Genomic DNA, 22,924 nt, shown 5'->3' with positions numbered 1-22,924 from the left:
AGATAGTGTCATTGTCTCTTTTTCCAGGTGAAAAGATTAGATATCCAGCTATAATCCCGAAGGGAACCTCTATGAACACAGAAAGCGGCGATTTGACAGAAGAGCTAGAGCTTGACGTCTGCAGTCTTGACGTCTGCAGTAATATTGGCGTGCGGAACGAGAGGAAAGTGTGTTGCCTGACGCTTGCTCTTTGTGACTTCTAGGGGTCCTATAGGACGTCAGGCGAATGACTGGTTTTCAAGATCCTTATACTTTTACCAGCGTAGGAGATCGTCCAGAATCAATACATCAACCATCAGATAAAGAAAGCAACAGGAACGATTGCAAAAACCAGCAAGTCTGCGACCTATACTGACATTCTGCCAGGTGACATCTTGGCAAAGTATTTAAGTAAGCAACCGTGCGATTCGAAGTGAACATGATAGCGATTTGATAAGTAGTCTAAGGTACAATGACCCTTAGTCGAACGAACTCACTAAACGTCCGTAAACAATTCGAGTTTGGACGAAGGGTATTACCTGTGTCTGATAGAAACCACCTGAGTAGCTCAAAGTCGGTTGAACCGACATCTTCGGCAAGCACGAATACGGCATCGAGCGCATTCGTAGATATACAGGGGTAATGAATCGTGGCACTCCTCACATCGGTGAGCGCCACCACGGCTTCTCCATGTATTGTGAGCGCACTGGTGGTTCATGACTAGGTTGTGCGCCTCTCTTTCTACTTGTCGAGTTCTTACTTCGGGATTATTGAAGTGAGCGTTGGCGTTGCGATTCACAATGGCATTAGCACGAGCGTAAAGCCGCTCCTCGTTCCATTGAGCGCAGTTGCAGGTCTTCCATCGATTGCCACACACGTAGCAGAACTGTGCTCCGCAGCGGCAGGCTAGGTAGTGACGTAAGCTTGACTTGTGTATATAGATGTTCTGGGTACTATAGCTTACTCATGTGGTTGCACCCATGTTCTAGTTCCACGATTCTTCGGCAAGAGAAGCATCGCTGCCAGCCGTTTGCGGCGGCAATCCGAAGCAGATCCTGAGTCAATGTGTCCTGAGCACAGTCTTGGTCCTTGTGCTCAGCGCCCTTACACATGACACAGGTCCTGTGCCTGCATCGTTGACAAACTGCGGTATCGGCTTTGATGAACTCTTTCGGTATGAATGTCGAGCACGTTGGCCTATGGCAGTACGTCCGGTTGGGCGTCGAGAGTTCCTCCGCTTTGGCTTGGAACTCCCCAATTAACTTTGAGGAAAGAAACTCCCGATTATCGTTCACAGGAATTGGCCGTCCACAGCATCTTGGAGGGTATAGCGACTCATCCGTGAGTGATGTTTCAAAGAGCGTCTGTAGGCAGTCTCGGCAGTACTCGTGGCTACATGGACAGCGTGCTAGGTCGGTGGCAATGTAATTGCTGAGGCAGCTGTTGCATTGCCTCTTCTCTCGTTTCACTGCTTTGGCTGCTTCCGTCGTTTGTCCTCTGGATGCCGCCCATTTCGATGACTCGGCCTGGTCTAAAATATCATCATAGCCATCTGTAGATACATAGAGGGATCTGAGCTTGCTCAATAATTTTTCATCTACATCAGTAGAAAGCCCCCCCTGTATAGCATCAGTAGAGTAATCTTCATTAAGCTTCCCGCCGCGGCTGAGACGAAGGGCGACTTCTCTATCCTGTGCGGCTTGCTTCTCCTGATTAACGAGGATGGAGACAAGACGCCCATCAAGCTGGTTGGCCTTTGCCATGCTTTTACACATGGATCTGTCCGAGATGAGGAGGATGTGAGATTTGAGCTCCGACTCGTAAGCCTCAGCGGCGAGTTCTGCGTCGGAAATTTCGTCTTGTCTATTTTTCCCCTTGCTACTTCGTTTAACACTCTCCAGGTCCTCAAGCTGTACCTGGAGGACGAGATGGAGTGTCTCATCATCGACGTCGCCACACAGCATTGCTGACTGACGGTCAAAATTGAGTATGCTTGAAAAGAAAAGGCTGAAAGGTTTACTAAAACAAAACGTCACCTCTAATTTCGATCGAACCTGAGTGCAGACTGTATCTGTCTACTCGAGAGGGGTGAGAATACGTCAGAACGTCTCTGTGATGAGAGCAGCAGATTCTTTACTTATATAGATCGTCTATCCTTCGCAAGAATATAAGGAAATTGAGATCGCATGACCAAATAGAACGAACCAGCGATATGAAAAAGACCCCAAGACTGATGGCTATCAACGTTCTTATCAGGCTACATACTTCTAGCTGGTTTTAAATCTGTTTGCTACGAGTATGGCCTCCTGCATGACACCCTTCCAAGGCAAATGCGATTGCAAAGCATTGTTTAGTGACAAGTATAAGGCTCTAGGGGTCTTCCTAGTACCTGATGAAGTATACTGCAAAGGTACTTTTAAAATCTGACGATCTTCACAATACATGATGTAAGTTGCTAAAGTTCAGATTACAGTTTTTGTCAGCATAAATACAAAATTTTCTTTTCTTACTTCAAGTTTGAGTTCCATAAGTCAGAAGCATATTGCTTACCTTAAAGTATGAATACCTGTGCTTTAATGAAAGATATGCTAGCGCAAAGGCTGCCTGGATCTAGGTGAAGCTATGGAGGAGTAGGGTTTCTCGACTTGTGATTTCCGTCCTCCTGTGTCTTGTTGGTACTGTTGGACGTGCAATAATCTAGAGCTATCACTACTGATGGTGGAAAATGCAGTAAGAGCTGTTGTAGTTCTAGCTGTTCCTATTCAATCTTATGATTGATTACAAGGATGTACTGTGGACACAAATGCTGTTGGTAATATAGCGTGCTAGATTAGATCGCCTATATCGTCTTCCGCATTGAACTTAACTGGCGTCTTAGTAAATCAGGTGTAGCAAGCGTCTTTGATGCTGTTGCTGTCAACAATAAGGAGTTACAGCCGGCCGCAACTGCGTCACTACCAGTTCGATCTTGAGGCTGTTCTTTTGGGCTACTTGACAGGGGCATGGGGTAGTTACACTACTTGCCATCAATACAAGCAAAGCAGATGAAAGCACAGTTGACAACTAAGCATCGGCTATTGCGCCTACCAAGCTGGCTTGCATGCATCACTGCGCATCCCAGTTGCACGTCGTGACGCACCAGAGCAGGATGCGCACGACGCGGTCACCACATGTAAACATTCTAAAAGCTTCTACTGAGATTGCCAAGTGTCCAAGAGATACACTAATTACCATATGCATCTTGGACTTGTCTGTTGCTTCGTAAGAATGTACAGCAGTGAATCTAGACAATACAAGACAATTGGTAAGACTAAACTTAGTCAACTAATGATGTGCATAGCGAAGTGATACCGCCGAGGTTGTGGTACCAGACGTAATTGGCGCTCACAGGCCCTGGTGGACCAGGTTCAACGCCCTCACAGCTGTACCTTGCGCTACCCGGGTGGAGTGGGGCATTGGGCCGACGCCGAGGACGCGGAGCGGGCCCGTCTGGTATGGGGCCGGACCCCGGATCGGGCGGGCAAGGTGAATAGCTCGGCCTGTCTGACGCCATCACGACAGACTCTAATAACTATCTCGCATGATCAAACCAGCAATTTCAAACGTTCAGGGGCCAACAATTGTTTCCTCAGCAGAGAACCCCTGGTGGATTATATTACTTATCTATTAGCTGCACTAGCCTCCCAAGTTCCCCTCATTAGTATTTTGTTTATACTTGTGTAACATTACCGCCACCCTCTGCAATCATTGCCAGCCCACGCTGAATCAACTTCAACCCTTCTTGTTGTTTAACCAACGCTTTTGTTGCATGTAAGCGTGCCTTGAGACCATGAAGAGCTGCATTTGACTGTCTTGCGGCGACAACTGCAGCTCGGTATTCAGCTTCGGCGGCAGTCAGTGCAATGCGACTTTCATCAAGAGGAACTGGGTGGAATCCGGCGCCAATAGGCATCAAGGACGCAGTGTCGCTGATTTTGTTGGCCACGACGGCGAGTTCGGCCCTATGGACGCCACGAACCGTACTTGCGGTGTCGCCATCAGCGCCAGGAACAGTCGTCTCGTTGCCTGTCGTCGTCACCTTGTGCGCGGCCGCCATAATGGAAGCCAGAAACCCCGCAGCATCGTGCAGCGCCTTTTGCTTCTCAATACTGACGTAAGCGTCTCGCATCCTGATCTCATCGTCGCGGACTTGCTGTTGGTGCGCTGCTAGTTGTGACTCGACGGTCTGGACATCTGCTCGGGCGGCCTCGAGTTCCGCTTCAGGTATCAGCTGGGCGGCACACCACGCAGCATCCCTTTCAAGTTTCGTAGTCTTGGACGGCGGCGGCGGCGCGCTGTGGTCTGTCTCCGAGCCGGCATCGCTGAACAACGCTGCTTTTCGCTTGCGGGCTGCTGCTGTCCCAACGGGTGAGCTTGGTGGATGCTCGCCACGGCGTGTGGTGTATTCTTGCCAGCATGGCGGCAAGCCGGCCTGGGCCAGTCACCATGCTGGCAAGTGATTTTCGCTCGACGGCAATGTCGAAGCGCTCCGGGAAAGGTCGGTTGGCGGCAAGGAAACGCACCATGGCAGCCACGTGTATACCGCAGCTGTGGCCATCATTCTGATGTGGGCACGCCTGTGAGATAGGTTAGGTTATTATCAACAGGGTAGCTACGTGAGAGGGACAGGGAGAGAACACAGCAGGCGGGCGCAACAAGTTACTGCATCAACAAACTCGAGTTGTTGAGTTGGAAAGACGCGGGGAGCCAGGGCTGTCAACAATATGCGGGCTTGCTTGGTACGTTACTGGTCGGGAACGGAGTCCAAGTGTGTGATTTTGACCTTCGTCTGGTCGGCTTGCAAGATGGCCAAGGTCCAATGAGGGGTCCTCTTTTTGTGGTGTAGTGGGATGTATATTGAATGGGACTGGATGCCAGGCTCGAGACCGAGATGGCGCAGCAGTTTGAAAGAAGGCTCGGTGGGAGATTCAATGTCGAGGGCTAGGCTGTACATGACGGTGACTTTGCGTGAGGGCTGAGGCTTCGTGTAATAGTTAACCACAACGCGGATCAAGGCGTCGACCACATCATCAGTGAGCCAGGCGTCTTGACTGAGCTGCTGTTGGATCTTGGTGAAGAGCTCTTGGGCCGCATGGCCGATGGTGGTTGTGTCGGCCTTCGAAGCGAGAATGTCATTCGAGTTCAGCAACTCGTCCTTTGTCGCGTTATCGTTCTTGTTCGCGTCCTCGTCCTTCCTGACCTTGTCCGTCCCAGGGTGCCCTGCCACACTTCAGTCTTGTGGTGGATGCTGTTGCGATAGGGCTGGCGACGTGTCTTTGCCTTTGTGCTCGCCTGCGATATTGTTGCTTGCAAGAACGATGTTTTTCTTCTCGGCAGCAACTGTGCTTTGCTGCTGACTTGAGCGGCGCAGCTTCCTAATGGCGACATTCTGCAGGTGAAGCCCGGCGAGGACATCTCCCGGCCTGCTAGGCGTTTCCTTGCCATCGTCAGTGTTCTGGATAGGTGAAGGGAAAGCTGGGAAGTCGTCGTCGTCATCGTCACTGTTTTGGGCACGCAACGGAGACATTTCGAAACTGATCTCGCCACCGCTGAACAATGAGTCGACGTCTCGAGGTGCTTCAACCGAGTCTTGATCTGAATTGACGATACTCTGGCCATCATCTAGCAGCAAAGACCCCGTTGCGGGCGAGTCAGGCGACCCACACTTGTCCGCCTCCACGTCTTCTTGTTCTTGTTCGTCTTCGCCATGGTCCGCAGCTGGGGCCATGCCATCGACCCGGAGATCCATGGCCTTCTTCGCGTCTTCGGCGGCCCGAAGGTTGAGTGTCGGAGGATCCGAGGCTTTCATGGTCGCTTGGTACAACTCTCCCCCGGGTTACCAGAGGCTTTCGAGAGGGAGCCGGATGCTGAGGGCCGAGATGGTGATGCTTCGTATGCAGCCGACAACGTTCAGCCCGGGGGGGACTGACCGTTTGTAGTATGGTGGGCGCAGCCATGCCGCCCGGCCATTCCAGGTCGCGTCAAGAAAGCTTATGTATTTCTCTCTCCGGCTTGCCGCGTTCATTGCTCGCTTCTGGACCTCGAGCTGCGATTCGAGAGTTGCTTTCTGATCGGCGCTCAAGGCAGCAACGGTGCAGTCGCGGGCGGTCTGGATCTTTGGAAGCTGGAGGCCAAGTTCGACTCGTACGTCGGCATGTCGCGTTCGGGGGTATCCTGCGATCGAGGTATGGACAAGACGGGCGAGCTCGTTGGAGGTGGTGACGTCTTCTTCAATGATGTTGCAGACGAGGTCTTGAACCTAGGAGTGATCAGTCAGTTCTCTAGCTTGAGTGAGAGTGAGAGAGAGGTATTATCGGGCAGGGAAGGCACAGGGGAAAACAATGACACAATTACTAACCAGCGGGTGTTTTGAGTCCGGAAGGGCCACAGTGTTGAGGGTGTCGGCGTACCTCTCGTGAGAGTCAGGAGGGCGCGGCAGGGCCTTTGGACCAGGCGCTGGCGGAGGGGTATGTCGCGGTAATGCTGCTTGAGAGGGAGGCGATTGAAACCGGGAAGGGGAGACGGACATTGGCTTGGGGCAGCAGTGTGCAGCGATGATTGATGGACGACGATGATGCGACGACGGCGTAGCCCGGTAGGTAGCAGTGCGGCAAGGACTCGCTGGGCTTAGGAGCCTCGGCGGACGCGGTATTCATAATGACGGCTGTCCGGAGGGAGGGGCAAGCAGGGCAGGCAGGCACCGCGCTGGTGACAATTGAAGATTGACGCTGAAAGATTGACGAAGGATATACCGGAGAATAGAGGAAAGATGGAAGTTAACATGCACAGCAAGGCAGGTGCAGTTCGAGTCGTTACTTGTGCAGTGGAGTGCAATGCATCAACCAGCCAGTGCGACCTGCTTGACATATAGGACTTGAGTCCTCGTCTTCCGTCTTCTCTGCAGTTCCAGGACACCCGGCATAGAGGACGCAGCACATCCAGATTTAGCCAAGCAGACCAGAGCATGCATTGCGCTTGGCGCGAACCCATCGCCAACTTGCCAAGTTAAGGAGAATGTCGAGCCGGCCGACCTCATCAGGCAAGCCAATCTCGAACAGAACATCCAGCCGGCCTGGTCTCAGAAGCGTGTCTTTAACCATGTCCCTACGATTCGTCGTTCCGATGACGAGAATGTTTTCCAGCTGATTGACGCCGTCGAGAATTGGTCGATATCGTTATGCAGCGGCATCACAGCCCAGCCATCCCAACTCTCATTAGGGGAGTGCATCAGTTCGTTTGCTACTCAGAAGCTGCTGGAAGATGTGGGGCGGCCATGTCTGCTTTGGGCCCGGGAAATGCAGAAACCGATGGGACGTCGTCGCATCGCTTGTCTGGCCATGTCTGTCGCATAGGGAGGGATAGAGAAATATGCCCTGCAGAGGTCGGCCATTAAGGCCTGCGATGGGTCTGCCCTTACCTTGCCCCATCTTCTGTCTAGCTAATGTCTCTTTCCTACAATGCTTCGTCTTACCGTTGTCCTGCGTGCCGCGTGCATGACGTCATTGGTCCATATTGCAGGGTTCTATCTTCTAGCGAGGCGATCGCGATCGATTGTTTCCGCAAGGGTCCAAGGGTCCAAGGGTCCAAAGGTTCATCCCACCTTCCCCTTTCCTCCAAACACACACAACCAGGTGAGGCTACACTAATTAGAGATAGCTTACCCTGTGTACGGATCGTGGGGGCGTTGGCCAGTACCCACACCTACTGCAGAACTTCTTCTTCATCATAAGTAACAGAGTACCTCCTACACTACCTTTGGTCTGATTGGTATCGATTGTCCAGGGCAGGGTGTGGGTGTGCACTGCCATGAACATGATCATTATTTATGCATCCTTGCATCCTGCATCTTGCATCTCGTTTTGCATGTCGTTTTCCCTCACGTCTGCTGCTGCCATCATGTCAAAAATGGAAATTGCCTGCGCCCAGGGGCAGGAAGAGAAGGAAAGAGGCTCTCACTCGCCGCCGCTGCTGCTGCCAAATGCATAGCAACCATAGTACCAGCTATACCTACCTACCTAGGTACTTACTTCCTAGCATTGCATTGCAGGCTTGCAGCTCGCATCGCATCGCATCGCATCGCATCGCATCGCATCTCGATTCTTCCCTGCCGAGGCAAACAAACAAACGCGGTTCATCCTCTGCCCCCCAGCTCCATCCACCCTGATCTTATCTCATCGCTCATCAACAGAGCACTAGGCAAGAGAGTTTTTCCCTGATTCCGAACTACTTGCTGACCGATTCAACAGGCAGGGAAGCTTCTTGCCAGAAAGGTCCCCCTCAGCCGGCCATCCCTCTGTCTGCGACGGAAACCATGTGGCTCACAACGTCACAGAGTCAAAGCATCCAGAGTTTTTCGACGGACCTGCCTTGTCCGCGACATTCCAGCAGGTTGCTAGCACCACCAGCTCCTCGGTCGACATCAACTACAACGTCCTCTACCTGGAAGAGGAGTACGCACGCCCAGGAGCTCGTGGTGAATCGCGTGCCTACGGTTTAAGTCAACATACCCACTTTTGGAACACCCCCTCATTTGGAACACCCAGAATGAAGCTATCCCCAACATCACCACCATCTTCAATTAATTATTGACTAGGCCTAGATGCCACCACAATACAGCTTTCAGCTTCACTAGGGGTATCAGAGTCGCTGGATTCATCTGTGATATCCTCTTTTTCGCCAGCCTCAATCTGAGCCTTCTGGATGTCCTCAATATTGGCGAACTTGGTGTTTGGGTCGATCTGGACTGTCCTTCTTTTCCTTGCTGCAGTATTGGTGACTTGGGCCTGCAGGAGCTCCAGCTTATGCTGGGCAGTAGCCAGCTCATAGGCCTGCTCGCTGAAGCCTTTTTTCACCTTCCGGAATAGAAGGCGTTGAGTGAAGGCATCATTCTCTAGCTCTGTGAATAGCTTCAACTGCCCAGCCAGATCCTTCATCTTCCTTGGCGTCGACCACACTACTGCAGACGACGCAGATGCCCATCCTTCAGCTTCCTTGCCTTCCTTGCCTCCAGACTGCCCTTTGCTGACCTGATCTGAAGATGCTGATGGCTTTGGTGTTGTTGGGAGTAGGAGGGAGCTCATCAGAGGCTTCGCCATAGAGACAGGCCATAACCCTGTCCATTTCCAACCACTTCTGATGTTCTGCATCGTCATACCTGCAGTACGAGCCTTCTGATAACAGCCTATAAAGTTCCTCTTGCCTACAATAGTAGAGTCATTCCACTGACTAAGGTATCCAAGCTCCTTCCTATAGGCTGCCTTTACAGGGCTGAAGACTGACTGGTCAAGTGGCTGGAGCACATGGGAGGTATGTGGTGGTAGGAACAATAGATGGATGTTATTAATATAGCAGAGCCACATAAAGTCCGTCGTTGTGTGACTCCCATGGCCATCAACAACCAGCAGTCTGGCCTCCTCCTTGCCCTCCTGGCCCTCCTTGCCCTGGGAGGCAGTCTGAGGGATAGTCTGAGGGATGAAGACCTTCTGCAGCCATTCAACTGCAGTGTCGTCTGTAGTCCATCCATTCTCTGTTGCAGTGAACTGCCATCCTTCATAAGGGCCAAGGTCTAGAGGAAACCACTGCTGCTGGACTGTCTTGCCCTTATATATAATGAGGGGATCAAGGGCATGGCCCAGGGCAGAGATGCATTCGATGATGGATACCCATGCCCTTGATCCAGGCTGTTTCTTGCGTACAGACTTCGTCTCAGACATGCCCAGCACCAGCCCATTAGATCCCTGGCCCTCAAGGATACCAGTCTCATCCATGTTGTATCTATTGGATGGTTTAATGCCCTTGACCTCTGGTATGGCGAGGAGTTTGAACCAGTCCCTGATAACCTCAGTAGATGCTCCATTAACACGTCTAGAGTCAATAAGGCGACTTCTCTGGACCTTGATAGATGGGTTTCTCTTTAGAAAGGCATGGATCCAGCCCTTTCCTATAGGCTCCTTGTCCCCCATAGCACAGAGGATTCGTTCTGCGAATGCCCTCACTTGTTGATGGGTTGGGGCAACACCAAGGGCATGCTGGATTCGCACCCATTCAGCCAACTTAGCCTCCTGGTCAGGGGAAAGCCTCTGAAGGTCTGAAAATGCTGCTGCCCTTGCCTGGGTGCCTGTGAGACGGTTGTGGAGGGTGGTAATTGGGATGCCATATTCGCGGGCTGCCTTCCTTAGGCTTTGGCCGTCTGAAACAGCCTGGATTGCCTGATTGACTTCATACTCGGTATACTGGGCCATAAGGCAGGAATAAAGGTCCTCTGAAAAAATGAGGTTATTTGCATAAGGTATGAAATTGTTGTGATAGTTCGAAGTTGGAGGAAGTAGGAGGCTGGTGGTGGGGTTGAGGCATTTTTAGGTGTTCCAAATGAGGGGGTGTTCCAAAAGTGGGTATGTTGACTTACTTCTGACCCATGCCGAGCAGGATTATGGTTCTCCATCGCGATATGGCAGCTGTCCGCCCTCCGACGGCCCTGTAACGCGCCCAGCTCCAGCCGCGCGACGAGCAGCTTCGACGCCGAAAGCAACCACTCAGCCGCTCATGCGCCCTCCTCCTCCTCACCCTCCTCCTCCATCAGCGTCAGCGTTCTCTTCCTCCCGTCTGATCAGGGGACCTCGACGCCGGCTAGAGCCGCCAGTCTCCAAGTCAATCTGCAGGCCTCCTTGGAAAACGTGCGCGCCGAGCGACGAGAACAACAGCAGCGTTTTAATTCCGCGTCAAACAACCACGAACATTATCTTCAGACCACATGGGTCTCACAAGATCAGCAGCAGTAGGCAGTCTCACTTCAGCCCTCTCCTGTTATCCACTTGGACTGCTGCCAAGACAATAGACACAGGCCGTCATTATTGCTGCCGCCGCCGCCATCCAATGGCATCCGTCAGTCTATGACACGACGCGAGTGCTAGAAAAGGAGGAGGATTTCACGGGATGCCGGAGGTCTCTACCGTGTTCACTGCTCCACCCCCGATGGCCCAGAGTTACGTCAATCGGCCGCCAGGCCACCAGGACTCCAACTTGGTCAAGGAATACGAGGAGTGCGTCCGCAAGATCAACAAGCTCATGCCGTCCGTCACGTGATACATCCGCCTTGTGGCTTGGTCGCGGGCCTTGGAGGTTGAGCTTTACGGAGCACAAGGAGACCAGGTCCATAACAGCAGCGTTCGTTGATGACGCTGGCTGGTTGGCAGGCACTCGGGATCTTCTATCCATCCATGCCGGTTGTTTCTGACTATAAGGCAGTGCACTCCGTCGCTCTGATGATGGCTTCATCACTCTCGCGCCCAGTCATCACACCAAAACTCCCAAGAGAAGCTGGTGATCGTCACCGAGAAGCTGTCCCTGAATCGGCAAAAGCTGCAGGAGCTGAATCGTGCCAAGAAGACGGCCGAGACCGAGCTGGAGGCTGCGCGGCCGGCGTTGGTCGAGGCCCAGAAACATCAGGATTTCACCCGGTACTTTGATGACCTCCAGAAGGTCACGGACCAGCGCCTGAGCGACTACAACGTCGAGGAAACAAAGAGGACGTTCCAGGACATAGATGGCATGATGCGCGAGAAATTGGCGACTTGCGGCTGGACCGGCATATCGGCCAGGCATGCGGGCCGGGCGGTCGACGCGTCCCGGGCCGCGGTAGAGACGGCGGAGAAGGCCGTAGCGGAAGCTGGGGATGCGGTTGGTAAAGTCGTGCGCATCGTGGGCCGGCTTGCTAAGTTTATTAGCTTCGCAGGCCATGTTGCCAAGGTCTGACTCACCTTGTTGGAGTATGTAGATGAGGACTGTACTCTTGAAATGGATGTAGAGACACTGCTTGGGGAGAATGACGAAAGGGAGGACATGTGTGAAGCGATAGGGTTCAATTGTGTGGATGTGCGTGTGTGTGTGTGCAACTGGGAAGAATATCCTTTACCTGGAGATATCGTAGAACAGTGCAGCTCCAGGCACTTCTTGGCGTGCTCTCCGGCAACAGAATGTACCTGTCATGAAAACCACCATGTGGGCACCACATGGTGAAGATATCGTACAACGGTGCAGCCATTTGGCAGGGTGAAGCGACAAGAGTATTATATTGATGATTTCTGTTGCCTCTTGTGAGGAAGGGTTTCGGGCAAAGTCCCTTCTGCAATAACCTTTCTAAAACGAATGTGAAAGGTGTGTAGAGTTTGCAATACTTAAGCCTGTTGGACAGGATGCCGTGCATGCGTGAACCATCGGCCCCACTCTTCCCGCCCGTGTGCCCCGGGGCCCCGTGCCGCCGCGCCGCCGTATCTTCGGGGCTGCTGCGTTAGCGCAGGCAGAGCTAGCTGGCTGATTTCAACATACCACTTTGGGGAGTGGACGTCTTTATGCATCAAGGAAGATCCAGCTTTCAATTAAGTCAGCTTAGCCACGTCCTTTCTTACCAAGCTGCCGACTAAATGATCCATAAGCCATCACCATTTGTTATGTCGCTTTCTTCTTTTCCCCTTTTCCAACCCAAAGGAAACCGAGCCATAATCAGTCCAAGCCCCATTACTGCCGCCCGTATATTGCCTGCAGCAGGGAAAAGAGAAAGAAACATCAACGCACTCTGTCCAGAGGTCCCTCCTAGGTTTTACAGCATCATATGCCCATCCTCCGAACCTTCTTCATCCCGCCTCGCCAGACCTCCGTCCATAACGTCCGCAAAAGACTTGCCCTTATTCAAGCAACAAGCAGTCAATGCTTACTAGATCGCACACAAACCTAGAATTTCCAACACCAAAGGGCGTGTTCAACAACGTCATCAGCCTCTCTACAACCCAGAGAACAACACACCAGCAGCCACCATCCAAGCATCCGTCCAAGCCGGAAACGCTTCCTTAGCCGTATCACAAAGTCCACCTTTCACCCCTTCTATCAACACAACAAGTGAGCCTGAGTTGTGCAGTCCCTCGCCCTACCTTATGCGTAACATCCCAGCAGCATACCTAATTTGTCAGATCGGACCTGCAAGGGTGGACAGGTCCGGAGGGGGTCATCCCCAATCCGATTTCTGCTCCTTGCGTTATATCTTAGAGACCTTGTGCAGCTCCAGGTACTGCTTTGCGGGCCCTCGGTCAAGAAGCTTGTAACTACAGATAAGTTAAGCTATTAAGATGCTGCAGGCTGGTGTGATGTGTTCGTTAGGAGGTGGGGTATTCACGAATGTGCCCGGCATTAGGGGAAGGTTAGGAGACACTGTGAAGCCATTGCGGGTCATAGGCATCGGGGGCGGTATTGTCATGGACGAGACACTGCCGGCTGCACCGAAGTGGTGCTCATGAAGCGAGAACAGTCCCAGACGTGGTCTAGATAGACGAAGCTGGTTGATTAGGAGCAGGACATTGATCCGCTGGGGCCTTTGTGGCAACCTCAAAGGCTGCATGCCGTGCATTGGTCTGTCCAGGTGTCGGCTTTGGTGAAACGGCTGTTGGTTTTGGTAATGGGCTGGCGGATGAATGGGTGCACAAGTGGTTCGCTAGACCGGCGTACAGGTTGGTGACTGGAACGGTATTAGGGCTAACCCCTTGGCGCCCACAGCCTCTTGTGGCCGTTCAACTCCCCTTGGCCCGCTTCCTCGGCCTCTGGTTCGACCGGTGAGGGTGGATAAGACTTAGCCTTGCCCTTCTTCTTCTGCTTCAGACTCAAAGGCGATTCATCACTGTCCCAGTTGGGCCCAAGCCACTCCACTTCTGCATGAAGTCGGGATACCTGAAATGGTCAGCATGTACATTCACACTTGCAAAAAAAGAAGATGGGGGATGCTTCAGGCAACAGAGGAAGCCACTTCAGTAGAATGGGCAATACATACCGCCATATCTCTTCCTGCCCATCACCAAGTAACTCCTTGACTCCGACGCGCCGTGGCCTGCAGGCGTCATCCGCCTGGTACCGCCGCTTGAAGGCCTGATCAATCTTGTGCCAGGTGAAGCGCTGGTGGAGTTTCCCTAAGCAGCCAAGGGCCTTGTGAAGTCCCTAGATTCCCATGTGGGAGATGCGAGGGATGATACTGTGACGGACGATGTGGATGGAGGTCGATCAGACGCACGTGTCGCGAGGGGTATCGGAGGTTCTGCATTGTGCTCAAGAGAAAATTTCCATCGAAATGCTGGGGCACGAGAAAGGAAAGGATTCAGCACGCAAGCAAACATCGTCTCTAAGTGCGTGTGTGTGTGCTATTCAGATGAGAGGCACAAGGGGCATAAGAGGCATGAGTAGAACTTTCAGTAATCTAATGGATGAGATGGGAAGAATTATAAGTCACTTACTAATTCTTCTGTGACACCTGGTGTCTTGGTGGCCATGGTGAAGATACTGTGTCCATAATAGACTGCGGGTGCCGCAAGGCTCAACTGCTGAGAGTGGGTGCCTCGGCCATTGAAATGGTTGATGTCAACCATGATATCCCCTGGCTCGTCCTGGTCATCCTACCTAACCATGGGCATGCTGCATGCTCAGTACGAACCAAAGTTAAACGGAAAGTTTTCAGTGCTACCTTGGACGACGGTACCCTAGATCTTGTCGGGCAGGTTATGATGCTCGACAAACCCTGGTCATATGGCATAGGAAACCTTGGCCTGCTTGCTTGTGTGTAGCATTTAGGACATGTGTGCTTCTGCATCCCTCTCCCCCACTGGTTGTAAAAGATGGATTCTATTGCACACAACCTTTGGTTGAATCTTTAGCGAAATGGGCGCCGACCTTGGCGTGTACACTCTGTGTTGTGACTAGAGGTTGACGTGCGACAATACCAGGAAGGCCTCAGCCTACGCCGTTTCTTCAAAGCTTCGTGGCCATCATGATTTGGCTGGTCCTTCTGAGGTCTTCCAACTCACCTAGATGGCAGTCATGTACTAAGTTGACAAACTTCACAATGTCGTCCTTGTTTTGAAAGCCCTCGACCATCATGTGGTCGTAATCAACAACTTGGGCGTACATTCTTCTTCTCGCCACTTCCATCAGCCAGCTTGTGCCGCACATTTGGTCCTGTACACTGGCATAAACGCCGCAGACAGGAAAGCCTTGTGTTGTCCTATAAGAGCGTCTAGCAACGTTCTGAACAGCCCGAGGGTCGAATTTTCGCAACTTTACGTTGCTACTTGCCGCCACCTCCATCAACCAAACCCGCCGCCAGCCTGCAGGACCCACGCGCAATGGCGTCTTCGGCTTGATGTTCGCTTCGGTGCAGCCTCAAGATGACTTCGCCGTAGACATATGATGGCAAGAAGCACCATATATTCGTCGCAAACCCTTCGCCAACATGAATACCAGCGACCTCTCTCCTCAGCGGCACAGCAAAGGCTCTCAGACATTCCTGGCTCAGGAAGTTGACAACTATGTACCAAGTATTGTTGCTGATTCCCTTCACCCCTGACTGCAAAACTTTGGGGGGTTGTTTCCTTGTCCCGGCCGAACGTGGCCCGGGCGCCAAAAGCTGTTCCGCATGCAGGGTTCCACCCCGAAGGTTTTCCCCGCACTAGCGCCGAAAATAGGGCCTTGACAGGGCCCGAGCGGGGAGTTGACCGGAGGCAGCCCCGAAATAGAACTTGGAGGAGACACACCCGGGGGATGACTAGTACCACGTTACACTTAGTCAGACGTAGATATCATGTCTTTTGCATGGGCTAATTAAGGGATAGGCTGCAAGCCTTGGGCGATGCTCTGGAATGCAGCGTTGGCACACAAGGGATGAAATCCTCCCTCTTGGGAAAACTCTTAAAACCTCACTCAAAGTCCTTCGCCTTTCCCCATCATGGGCCCATGGGGATCCGTTCTAGAGACCGCTTCAGTCGCAGCCCTATACCCACAATAACCACACCATGGGCATCATCGGATGGTGCCCGGCACGGCGCTCCAGCCGCTTCACCAACATGGCTGCTGTGGGCGTCTTTTTCCTGTTCCTGTGGGTGTTCCGTGAGCAGCCGTGCCTCAACCGCGCTGGCATGGATTCGAGTCTTGCATGGATTCCGCGACTATCCCACCAGGACGTCTATGACTTGGAGCCGATCAATTCCGACGTCATTCGGGCGGTTTGCGACAAGACAGAGTGGGACGCGGGGAAGGCGATGCGGGTTGTGTTTACATGCGACAACAACGTCGGCGGAATCGGCAACATCCGCAACTCGATCTTGAACTGCGTGCGATACACGATGCTGGCTGGGGGCTCGTTGGTCATGCCGCGCATCTTCGAGCGCAACGACTCGGATATCTCCCACATCCGGACGGGGCGGCGACAGAAGATGGAGTACCTCTTCGACAGACAACACTTCATCGACTCGCTGTACCTCTCGTGCCCTCAGCTGCGGCTCTACAACGACACGGACGAGGTCTACGAGTCTCTGGGCCCAGCGCGGACATGGTCCCTCGGCCTCTTCCCGGAGTCCCTCGTCGATGAAGAGCAAGTTGCCAGCACGGGCATTGCGGAACCGGAAAAGTGGCAGTCTCAGCTGTACCGGTGGCTCGACGACATCAACAACACCACCGACGTCGCGCCGACCGGGAGTCCCACGCAGGGCCCAATGATGGTGGACCTCGGCCGGTCGTACCTCACGTACCCGATCAACAGCGACGGCGAGGTCTTCGCGACGACATTTGGCACCATCCTCGAGTTCCGCGCCGATGTCCGGCGGCTCGCAAGCGCCACGATCCTCAGCATCAACAGGCACTTTTTCGGCGCGCACCTGCGCACCGAGAAGGACGCACTCGACAGCTGGAACCCGGCCGACCCAACGTGGGAGTGGTCCGAGTACAGCAAGCAGACGGACGCCTTCTTTGACCAGGCGGGCCGGTCGGGCCTCTCGGTCATGTACGTCGCGTCCGGGAACGAGACGCAGGTGGCGATGCTCAAGGCGGACGCGGTGCCGCGTGGGGTGCTGGTCATGACGAAGCAGGACCTGCTGACGGGGAAAAACCGCAAGAGACTAGATGCGTTGACGTGGGATCAAAAGGGCATGATTGACTTTCTGGTCATGTTGAGAGCGGCGCAATTCGGGGGCGTGGGACACTCGAGTTTTGCATGGAACGTGGCGCTGAAAAGGCATCTTTTTTCCAGGGAGACTTCCAAGGAGAAGGACGCGTTCCTGAAGGGGCCCCAGATGTTCAGTGACGATTTAAGTCAGATTTATGGCGTGCCAGGGAAGTACCCCGAATATGCGGCATGTTTGTGGCCATAGTATATATCCGTGCTGTTGCAGCTAAGGTGTGTTAGTTGAAGGAAAGACAGTTTCTTATTCATGCTTAATTGGAGATGCATTCTCAAACTGCTTGCGTCATTGTTGCCATACTTGATGACAGTGCATAGACGGAAGAAAAAAAGACCCCCATGCTTAGTAAGACGCACCCAGAATCTCGGGGTGCGTCTTATGTAAGCTACTTCCTGGGTATCAGGTATTCTCGACAGTGCATCGACGCAGGATCCAGAACAATACAATCCTTTTTCCGCTTTGTAGAGACTGATTGATTGTCCTTTAACGTGTTAGGCAGGTCTCCCTTTTGACTAGAGCCATTCTATGCTATGTCTGACCCTGCTTTCTTTATCTCACGTCCCTCGTCACATGTTACCCCCTCTAAGACTTCTAGCAGTACTGTTAGTAGGGAGGGTCCCCTGCGTCTACCCAACAGTAGCGGGCCGTAGTGGTCTCACGAGGCAGTCTGATACACTAATCAGGAAGACCTCCAACCGCCAAGTCAAACTGCACCAGTATGGGCTATCGATCAAGTTTAGCGTTCTACAGTCTACAGCTCAAACAATAGTACCAGCTCAATTGCATTCATCCCGCTGAGCTCCCATGTCCTTGGAACGCCTCTTGGCGTTGTATTGCTTCACATACACACACAGGCTTTGACGTTTTCATTCTGTTATTTCCCCCTCAACTCTTCTATCGAATGTTCAAGTCCTATCTTCATGAAACCTTACAGGAACCTGCTTTGGAGCGCTGGTGAGATTGTAAGAGTGAATGGGCTGCGTTTCAGGATCACAGTTCTCAACTTGATCGAACCGTTGCAATAGTCTTGTCAAGACATACCCCGCCTCAGTCAGTGCGAACTGCTGTCCCAGGCAGATACGAGGGCCACCATTGAAGGGAAGGTAGTCCCATCCGGGTTTCCTGTCAGCCCAACGATCGGGGTTGAATGTTTCCGCGTCGTCACCCCAAATGTCCTTTCTACGATGCATTGCATATACAGAGTAGCCGAGTTCCGTGCCTTTCTTGACAAAAACGGGACTGAGGCCGTCTGCGCCACCTCCTTTGGGTAGTGTTGTATCGCGAGCAGCTTGGCGTGTGTTGAGGGGCACTGGGGGGAAAAGGCGCAGTGTTTCTTTTAGTGTATGCTGGAGATAGACGCAAGATTTCAAACTCTCAAAAGAGATATCTCGGGGTTGCTTGTAGGTGCCAAAGGTAGTAATAATCGTCTCTCGCAGTTTCCGGTAAACCTTGGGATTACGGGACAGATTCCAGAATGCCCAGCCCAGTAAGCCGGCTGTAGTGTCTCTGCCAGCAAGTAGCAAGTGCAAGAGCTGGTTTCGAACCTGAATAGGGTCGGTCATGGACTCGACGAGCTCGTATAAGAAGACATATGTGTCTCTAGCGTTCTCTCTAGTGTCCTGGGTGTCCTTGCGTTGCAAAGCATCACGGACAAAGCGGTCCACAAATTTGTGAATTTCAAGGACGTCCTCTTGGAAGCCTTTGGGATTGTACAGCCAGTAGAGTCCGGATAATCGGGTGCGGATTCCCAGGACAGCCGTACAGCGATCAAACGCGTCAACAATGGAGCGCAAATCCGAGCCTCCCGTACCAGAACTAGTCTGGGTCTGGGAGTGAACACTGGTACCAAAAAGGAACTCAGTGGCGGTGTCAATTGTGAAGCGGAAAAAAAGAGGCTTCATGTCGACAACTGGGGTCCATCCTGAGGAGTCTGTTCTCAACGACTGCATCATAAGCTTGAAATGGGTTTCTTCGAGCTCAAGGTCTGCGACCTGCGCACGAGCAAATTGCGGTCGAAGAAGCGCTCGAGAATGTTCCCTTTTCACTTGTTAGTGTGTCACAGAGAGTGTCGTGTCTCAAAGAGACGTCTAGACGTCTACCAACATACCAAAACTTGCCGTCTGCAGTAAAGATGCCGCCACCTAACAAAGGTGCAAAATTGTCTCGCCGAATTGACCCAATTTCGAAGTCATGGAACTGGATGGCGAGAATAGCCTGGATGTTGAGAGGATCGATTGTCATGATCTGTTTGGTGCCCAAAATGGTCTGCTCGTAGGTATGATCTTTCTGCTCTTTGTAGATCTTCAGATACTCGGTCGGAACCTGGCCTTTCCGGTCTGCACGAAGCAGCCTTGCAATATGGTCGATGCCACCTAGACGTTTGTTGATTCTGACCGGTGCACGCTGACAACCGAGGCGCTTCTCACTTTGTGAATGGAGGCTGGCCGTCAGCATTCGCTGTAAAAACCAAACAACCGCAAAGGGGACCAGGAGGTAGGCTCCGAGTCTCGCGAGGTACCACATCGTGCAGTGAAACAACGGTTCAAAAAGTGTGTGCACTAAACTCGTACGGATATTTGTTTGCGTGGACAGTGGTGTGAGAATGGTGGTGGTTGCATGGACTGCGTGCGGCAATGGGTGGGTTGGTGGGTGGTGGGGGGTCAGTCAGGCTTTAAGTCCACCAAACAGCTCTCCGCGATTACCGGAGCACGTACTATGGTAGCAGGCAAAAGTAAAAACCCCCCTCTGTTGGGTAGATATGGCTGTGCTTCCTTGATTACCTTAGCAATAAGTACTTGGAAATTCTTGTGCACCCTCTGCACAAATCTGGCCAGTAAGAGTCACTTAGGCTGTGGATCACAGCTCCATAATACCTGTTATGGAGCTTAAACTTACTCCCAACACCATTAGTAGGTTTGTGTGATTGGATTGGTTCGCAACCAGTTTACAGCTCGCCAGATTGGCTAGCGCCCAGTACAGCACAGCAAGCACGACAGCAATCTTGGTGTGTCTCTAGGACTTGGCAAGAAAAACGGGCCAGGAAACTAACTTGCCGTGTTTGCCGGTCGGAAATCACGGCTCCGAAGGTTCATCGCGAATGCGCTCCGATATCCACAATCCGGTGTCGGCGGCTGTTGAGGCCCCCGGCACCGAATTCTTTTTTGAATTTCTTTGGTTACCTCGGCATAGTCGAGTAAAAGTCAACAACCTACACACTTTGGGACACTGTCCACACGCGCACACCTAAAACTCACATTCCCCTCTCATCACCATCACCACCCTCCAACTTCAACCCATCACAACAAAATAGCCTTGTCTTGTCCTTAATCACCGCATCACATCCTCTTGAACATCCGTCTACCGCTACGATTTTTCCCGCCCTTGCTGGAGGAGCAGACACCACTCTTGACGGGGTTGTTGGTCTTGACGGGAGTATTGGTCTTGACGGGGGTGCTGGTCTCAACGGTGTTGTTCCCTTCACTGGACGAGCCGCTGCATTGGAATGGACGCGGTCCTATACATCTCATTAGAACACAATGCAATCAGAGAGCGGGGACTGGTTTTCCAAAAGATGTCGTACCAGGAACACTATAGCTGGACGGGTATGGCTTTCCAAAATTGTTCCAGATCATGACGGTGACACCAGGGTCATCTGCCTGTTCATTGTGTTAGTCTCGGGCGTTTCAAGGCTATGATGACCTAAACATACCTTATACACTCCAGGAATTGAGACAGTAGTTGGTGTTTCAGCGCCGGTGCCACCTGTTACACGGACTTGCGCGCATTCCATCTTGTACAGTAGTCAGCACACGATGTTTTGTTGATCGGAGAATGTAACTACCCACATAGAACTGTGCGTCACCAGGCTTGGAGGCCGAATGCAAGGCGAGAATCTCGAAGCGGACAAGGTAGTCCCCGTTGGCGATGCATTTGGGAACAGTTGCCTTTTGAATCCCACCAGCAGCAATCTGCACTCGTGTTAGCAGGGTACGTACGTCGTCAGGCCAAATCTCGACCGAGATGGTGTGTATCTTGGAGCACGAGGGCGGAAAGCATATACCAGATTGTCAACGCCCCATTTGCCTACACCACGGAATTTATTAGTCAAGCCCCCGGAGCCATATTTTCATGTCATGAAATCACAAACCATTGGTGTAGCCATCTTCGGAGATCTTGAACCAACCATCGCCAGGGCCAGAAGATGGGTTCTTGGTTGCATCGGACACCTTCTTCATCCACACAGACACTGGTCCCTGTTTTTTTGGTGTAAGTTGTGTGGCTGAACTGAGGTCATGGGTATTCCAGTTTCAAGTACCTTGTGAGAAGAATCGATGACTTTGTTGTCGGCGAATTCATCAGGCCCAGTGCCTGATATAGTGGCGATTAGTAATCTCGCTATTCTGCTTGCAGTATTGCGCACGTACTTGTCAATGTGTGAAGCCATGCTCCCGTCACCTCGGAGCCCGCCTCAATGGTGTGAACGTCTGAAGAAGATGTGAAATATCCTACGGGAGCGCCGTTACAAGCCATCGAGTTCGAATTCACGTCGGAAATGAACTGGAACATGAGAATTAGTCCTTTTTCTTTTCTTTCGAGAAGCGCAGTGTTTGTTTTCTGGTTCATACCGAGTCATCTGCTGGCATGTAAATTCCTGATCCCTGTGGATGTCCGTTGAATGATTGCATAATGGTGTGTGCCAATGCCACGGTGGCCAGGGGGAGAGGAAGGTGCAGTCTCATCTTCGAATTCGTGCTGTAGCAAATGAGAGTTTTGAAGGAGGGTTTGGAATGGGAGACTTGGAATGAGAATATTGAAATAACAAACTTAATGAATGGAAATTTTGAAAGAGAATCTTAAATGAGTGTCTGAGAAGCTTCAAGCAACCGGTGCTGGCCTACTAGTAAGCTTCACTATTAATCGACGGCAAAGGCAGGTACTTATATAGATCGACAGAAGTGAACTCGACTTCTTTTGCAAACCTGTCATTGAGATAAGCGAGCCGCAATCAAATGGTAACTCCAATGCTGTTGCAATGTGGATGACCTTCCTCCCTTGTTAGATGCCGCTGGCGGGTTGAATCTGCGTTGCGGATTTATTGATGATTATGTGGCGGCCCATCGTTCTGAAACACCCTGTTTAACACAGAATAATTTACATATCGGCACCTGCCAAACTGTTAGGAAGGTGTTTCTGGCTCTAACCTCACCGCTATTACCGATAGAAGCAGATCTGGTGAGATTGCAGGCAAAAAAGTCTTGCACCTCTGCCAGGTATCTTCCCTGCTGCTAATTCAATCCCCCAGTGATCAAGGCACTTTGCGACATTTCACTCCAGAAGGGCGTACCACATGGGCCCTCGCCATGTAACCTGTCATAAAAGCACCACACTGTAAAGTGAGATGCATCCATTTACCAATCTAGACTTCACTGCATCACGCTCGGTTAAGACGTGGCGAAGCATTCGAGACACGTAGTTCACCCGTGAGTAATTTCGGTTCCTGTTCATTTTGAGGTGCCCGTCGTTCCCTTCTTGAACCGGACCAAAGATAGAGTCCACTTGGCCGCGGGCCCCATCTATTGCTCACTTACACCCTTTTTGCTGCCACCCCCCTTATGCCTACACGGCAGCGCACAATGGCAGATATCGACATACGCGATCTATCGATTTTTCCGACAACTCATCAAATGGCCGGGAGGCGTTTCAGCCTGAGACTACTTCCAGGGCTTTAGTTAACGAACTCTTGTTAGGCGTCTTGCAGCTCGTCTGAGGTCACTAATGAGCGCACCGCCGACGATGAGCTGCTGCTGTCACCGCCGTTGAAACTCCCCGTGCCGGGGTTGCAAGCAGTCCAAAGGGTCACTGTGACACAGAAGTCACAAACTTCACCGCGATGAGGGACTTTTCAGTACCACATGGTCGAC

The 22,924-nt window shown here is 52.1% G+C and overlaps 9 protein-coding genes across 9 annotated transcripts; 2 read left to right on the top strand and 7 right to left on the bottom strand.

The window, feature by feature from the left end:
- Positions 1 to 547: 547 nt before the first annotated feature.
- CH63R_09623 (IBR finger domain-containing protein) lies at positions 548 to 1,943 on the bottom strand (the record flags this gene model as incomplete). Its single annotated transcript, XM_018304597.1, has 2 exons — positions 548 to 885; positions 944 to 1,943. The coding sequence occupies 2 exons, from the start codon at positions 1,941 to 1,943 to the stop codon at positions 548 to 550; spliced, it is 1,338 nt and encodes a 445-aa protein (XP_018156620.1).
- Positions 1,944 to 3,688: 1,745 nt separating this feature from the next.
- Positions 3,689 to 5,827, bottom strand: CH63R_09622 (uncharacterized protein; the record flags this gene model as incomplete). The annotated part of the gene is made up of 4 exons (XM_018304596.1): positions 3,689 to 4,450; positions 4,562 to 4,595; positions 4,767 to 5,238; positions 5,377 to 5,827. 4 exons carry the CDS (start codon positions 5,825 to 5,827, stop codon positions 3,689 to 3,691), a joined length of 1,719 nt encoding a protein of 572 aa, XP_018156619.1.
- A 27-nt stretch (positions 5,828 to 5,854) lies between these two features.
- Positions 5,855 to 6,674, bottom strand: CH63R_09621 (uncharacterized protein; the record flags this gene model as incomplete). The annotated part of the gene is made up of 3 exons (XM_018304595.1): positions 5,855 to 6,277; positions 6,377 to 6,550; positions 6,603 to 6,674. 3 exons carry the CDS (start codon positions 6,672 to 6,674, stop codon positions 5,855 to 5,857), a joined length of 669 nt encoding a protein of 222 aa, XP_018156618.1.
- Positions 6,675 to 6,799: 125 nt separating this feature from the next.
- CH63R_09620 (uncharacterized protein) lies at positions 6,800 to 7,370 on the top strand (the record flags this gene model as incomplete). The annotated part of the gene is made up of 2 exons (XM_018304594.1): positions 6,800 to 6,867; positions 6,929 to 7,370. The coding sequence occupies 2 exons, from the start codon at positions 6,800 to 6,802 to the stop codon at positions 7,368 to 7,370; spliced, it is 510 nt and encodes a 169-aa protein (XP_018156617.1).
- Positions 7,371 to 11,310: 3,940 nt separating this feature from the next.
- CH63R_09619 (uncharacterized protein) lies at positions 11,311 to 11,754 on the bottom strand (the record flags this gene model as incomplete). Its single annotated transcript, XM_018304593.1, has 1 exon — positions 11,311 to 11,754. One exon carries the CDS (start codon positions 11,752 to 11,754, stop codon positions 11,311 to 11,313), a length of 444 nt encoding a protein of 147 aa, XP_018156616.1.
- Positions 11,755 to 13,328: 1,574 nt separating this feature from the next.
- On the bottom strand, positions 13,329 to 14,420 carry CH63R_09618 (uncharacterized protein; the record flags this gene model as incomplete). The annotated part of the gene is made up of 3 exons (XM_018304592.1): positions 13,329 to 13,498; positions 13,545 to 13,731; positions 14,289 to 14,420. The coding sequence occupies 3 exons, from the start codon at positions 14,418 to 14,420 to the stop codon at positions 13,329 to 13,331; spliced, it is 489 nt and encodes a 162-aa protein (XP_018156615.1).
- Positions 14,421 to 15,839: 1,419 nt separating this feature from the next.
- On the top strand, positions 15,840 to 17,192 carry CH63R_09617 (Alternative oxidase; the record flags this gene model as incomplete). The annotated part of the gene is made up of 1 exon (XM_018304591.1): positions 15,840 to 17,192. One exon carries the CDS (start codon positions 15,840 to 15,842, stop codon positions 17,190 to 17,192), a length of 1,353 nt encoding a protein of 450 aa, XP_018156614.1.
- A 486-nt stretch (positions 17,193 to 17,678) lies between these two features.
- Positions 17,679 to 19,526, bottom strand: CH63R_09616 (Cytochrome P450 CYP4/CYP19/CYP26 subfamilies; the record flags this gene model as incomplete). Its single annotated transcript, XM_018304590.1, has 3 exons — positions 17,679 to 17,726; positions 17,936 to 19,040; positions 19,111 to 19,526. The coding sequence occupies 3 exons, from the start codon at positions 19,524 to 19,526 to the stop codon at positions 17,679 to 17,681; spliced, it is 1,569 nt and encodes a 522-aa protein (XP_018156613.1).
- An 812-nt stretch (positions 19,527 to 20,338) lies between these two features.
- On the bottom strand, positions 20,339 to 21,626 carry CH63R_09615 (Endoglucanase II; the record flags this gene model as incomplete). Its single annotated transcript, XM_018304589.1, has 8 exons — positions 20,339 to 20,517; positions 20,584 to 20,659; positions 20,713 to 20,793; positions 20,849 to 20,971; positions 21,064 to 21,086; positions 21,151 to 21,256; positions 21,319 to 21,371; positions 21,428 to 21,626. The coding sequence occupies 8 exons, from the start codon at positions 21,624 to 21,626 to the stop codon at positions 20,339 to 20,341; spliced, it is 840 nt and encodes a 279-aa protein (XP_018156612.1).
- Between the last annotated feature and the right edge of the window lie 1,298 nt (positions 21,627 to 22,924).

The sequence above is a fragment of the Colletotrichum higginsianum genome, chromosome 6 (genome assembly GCF_001672515.1).
Source record: "Colletotrichum higginsianum IMI 349063 chromosome 6, whole genome shotgun sequence".
NCBI classification, from domain to species: Eukaryota; Fungi; Ascomycota; class Sordariomycetes; order Glomerellales; family Glomerellaceae; genus Colletotrichum; species Colletotrichum higginsianum.
Note: the sequence above shows the minus strand (reverse complement) of the source record. Positions and strands in the feature narration are given on the sequence as shown.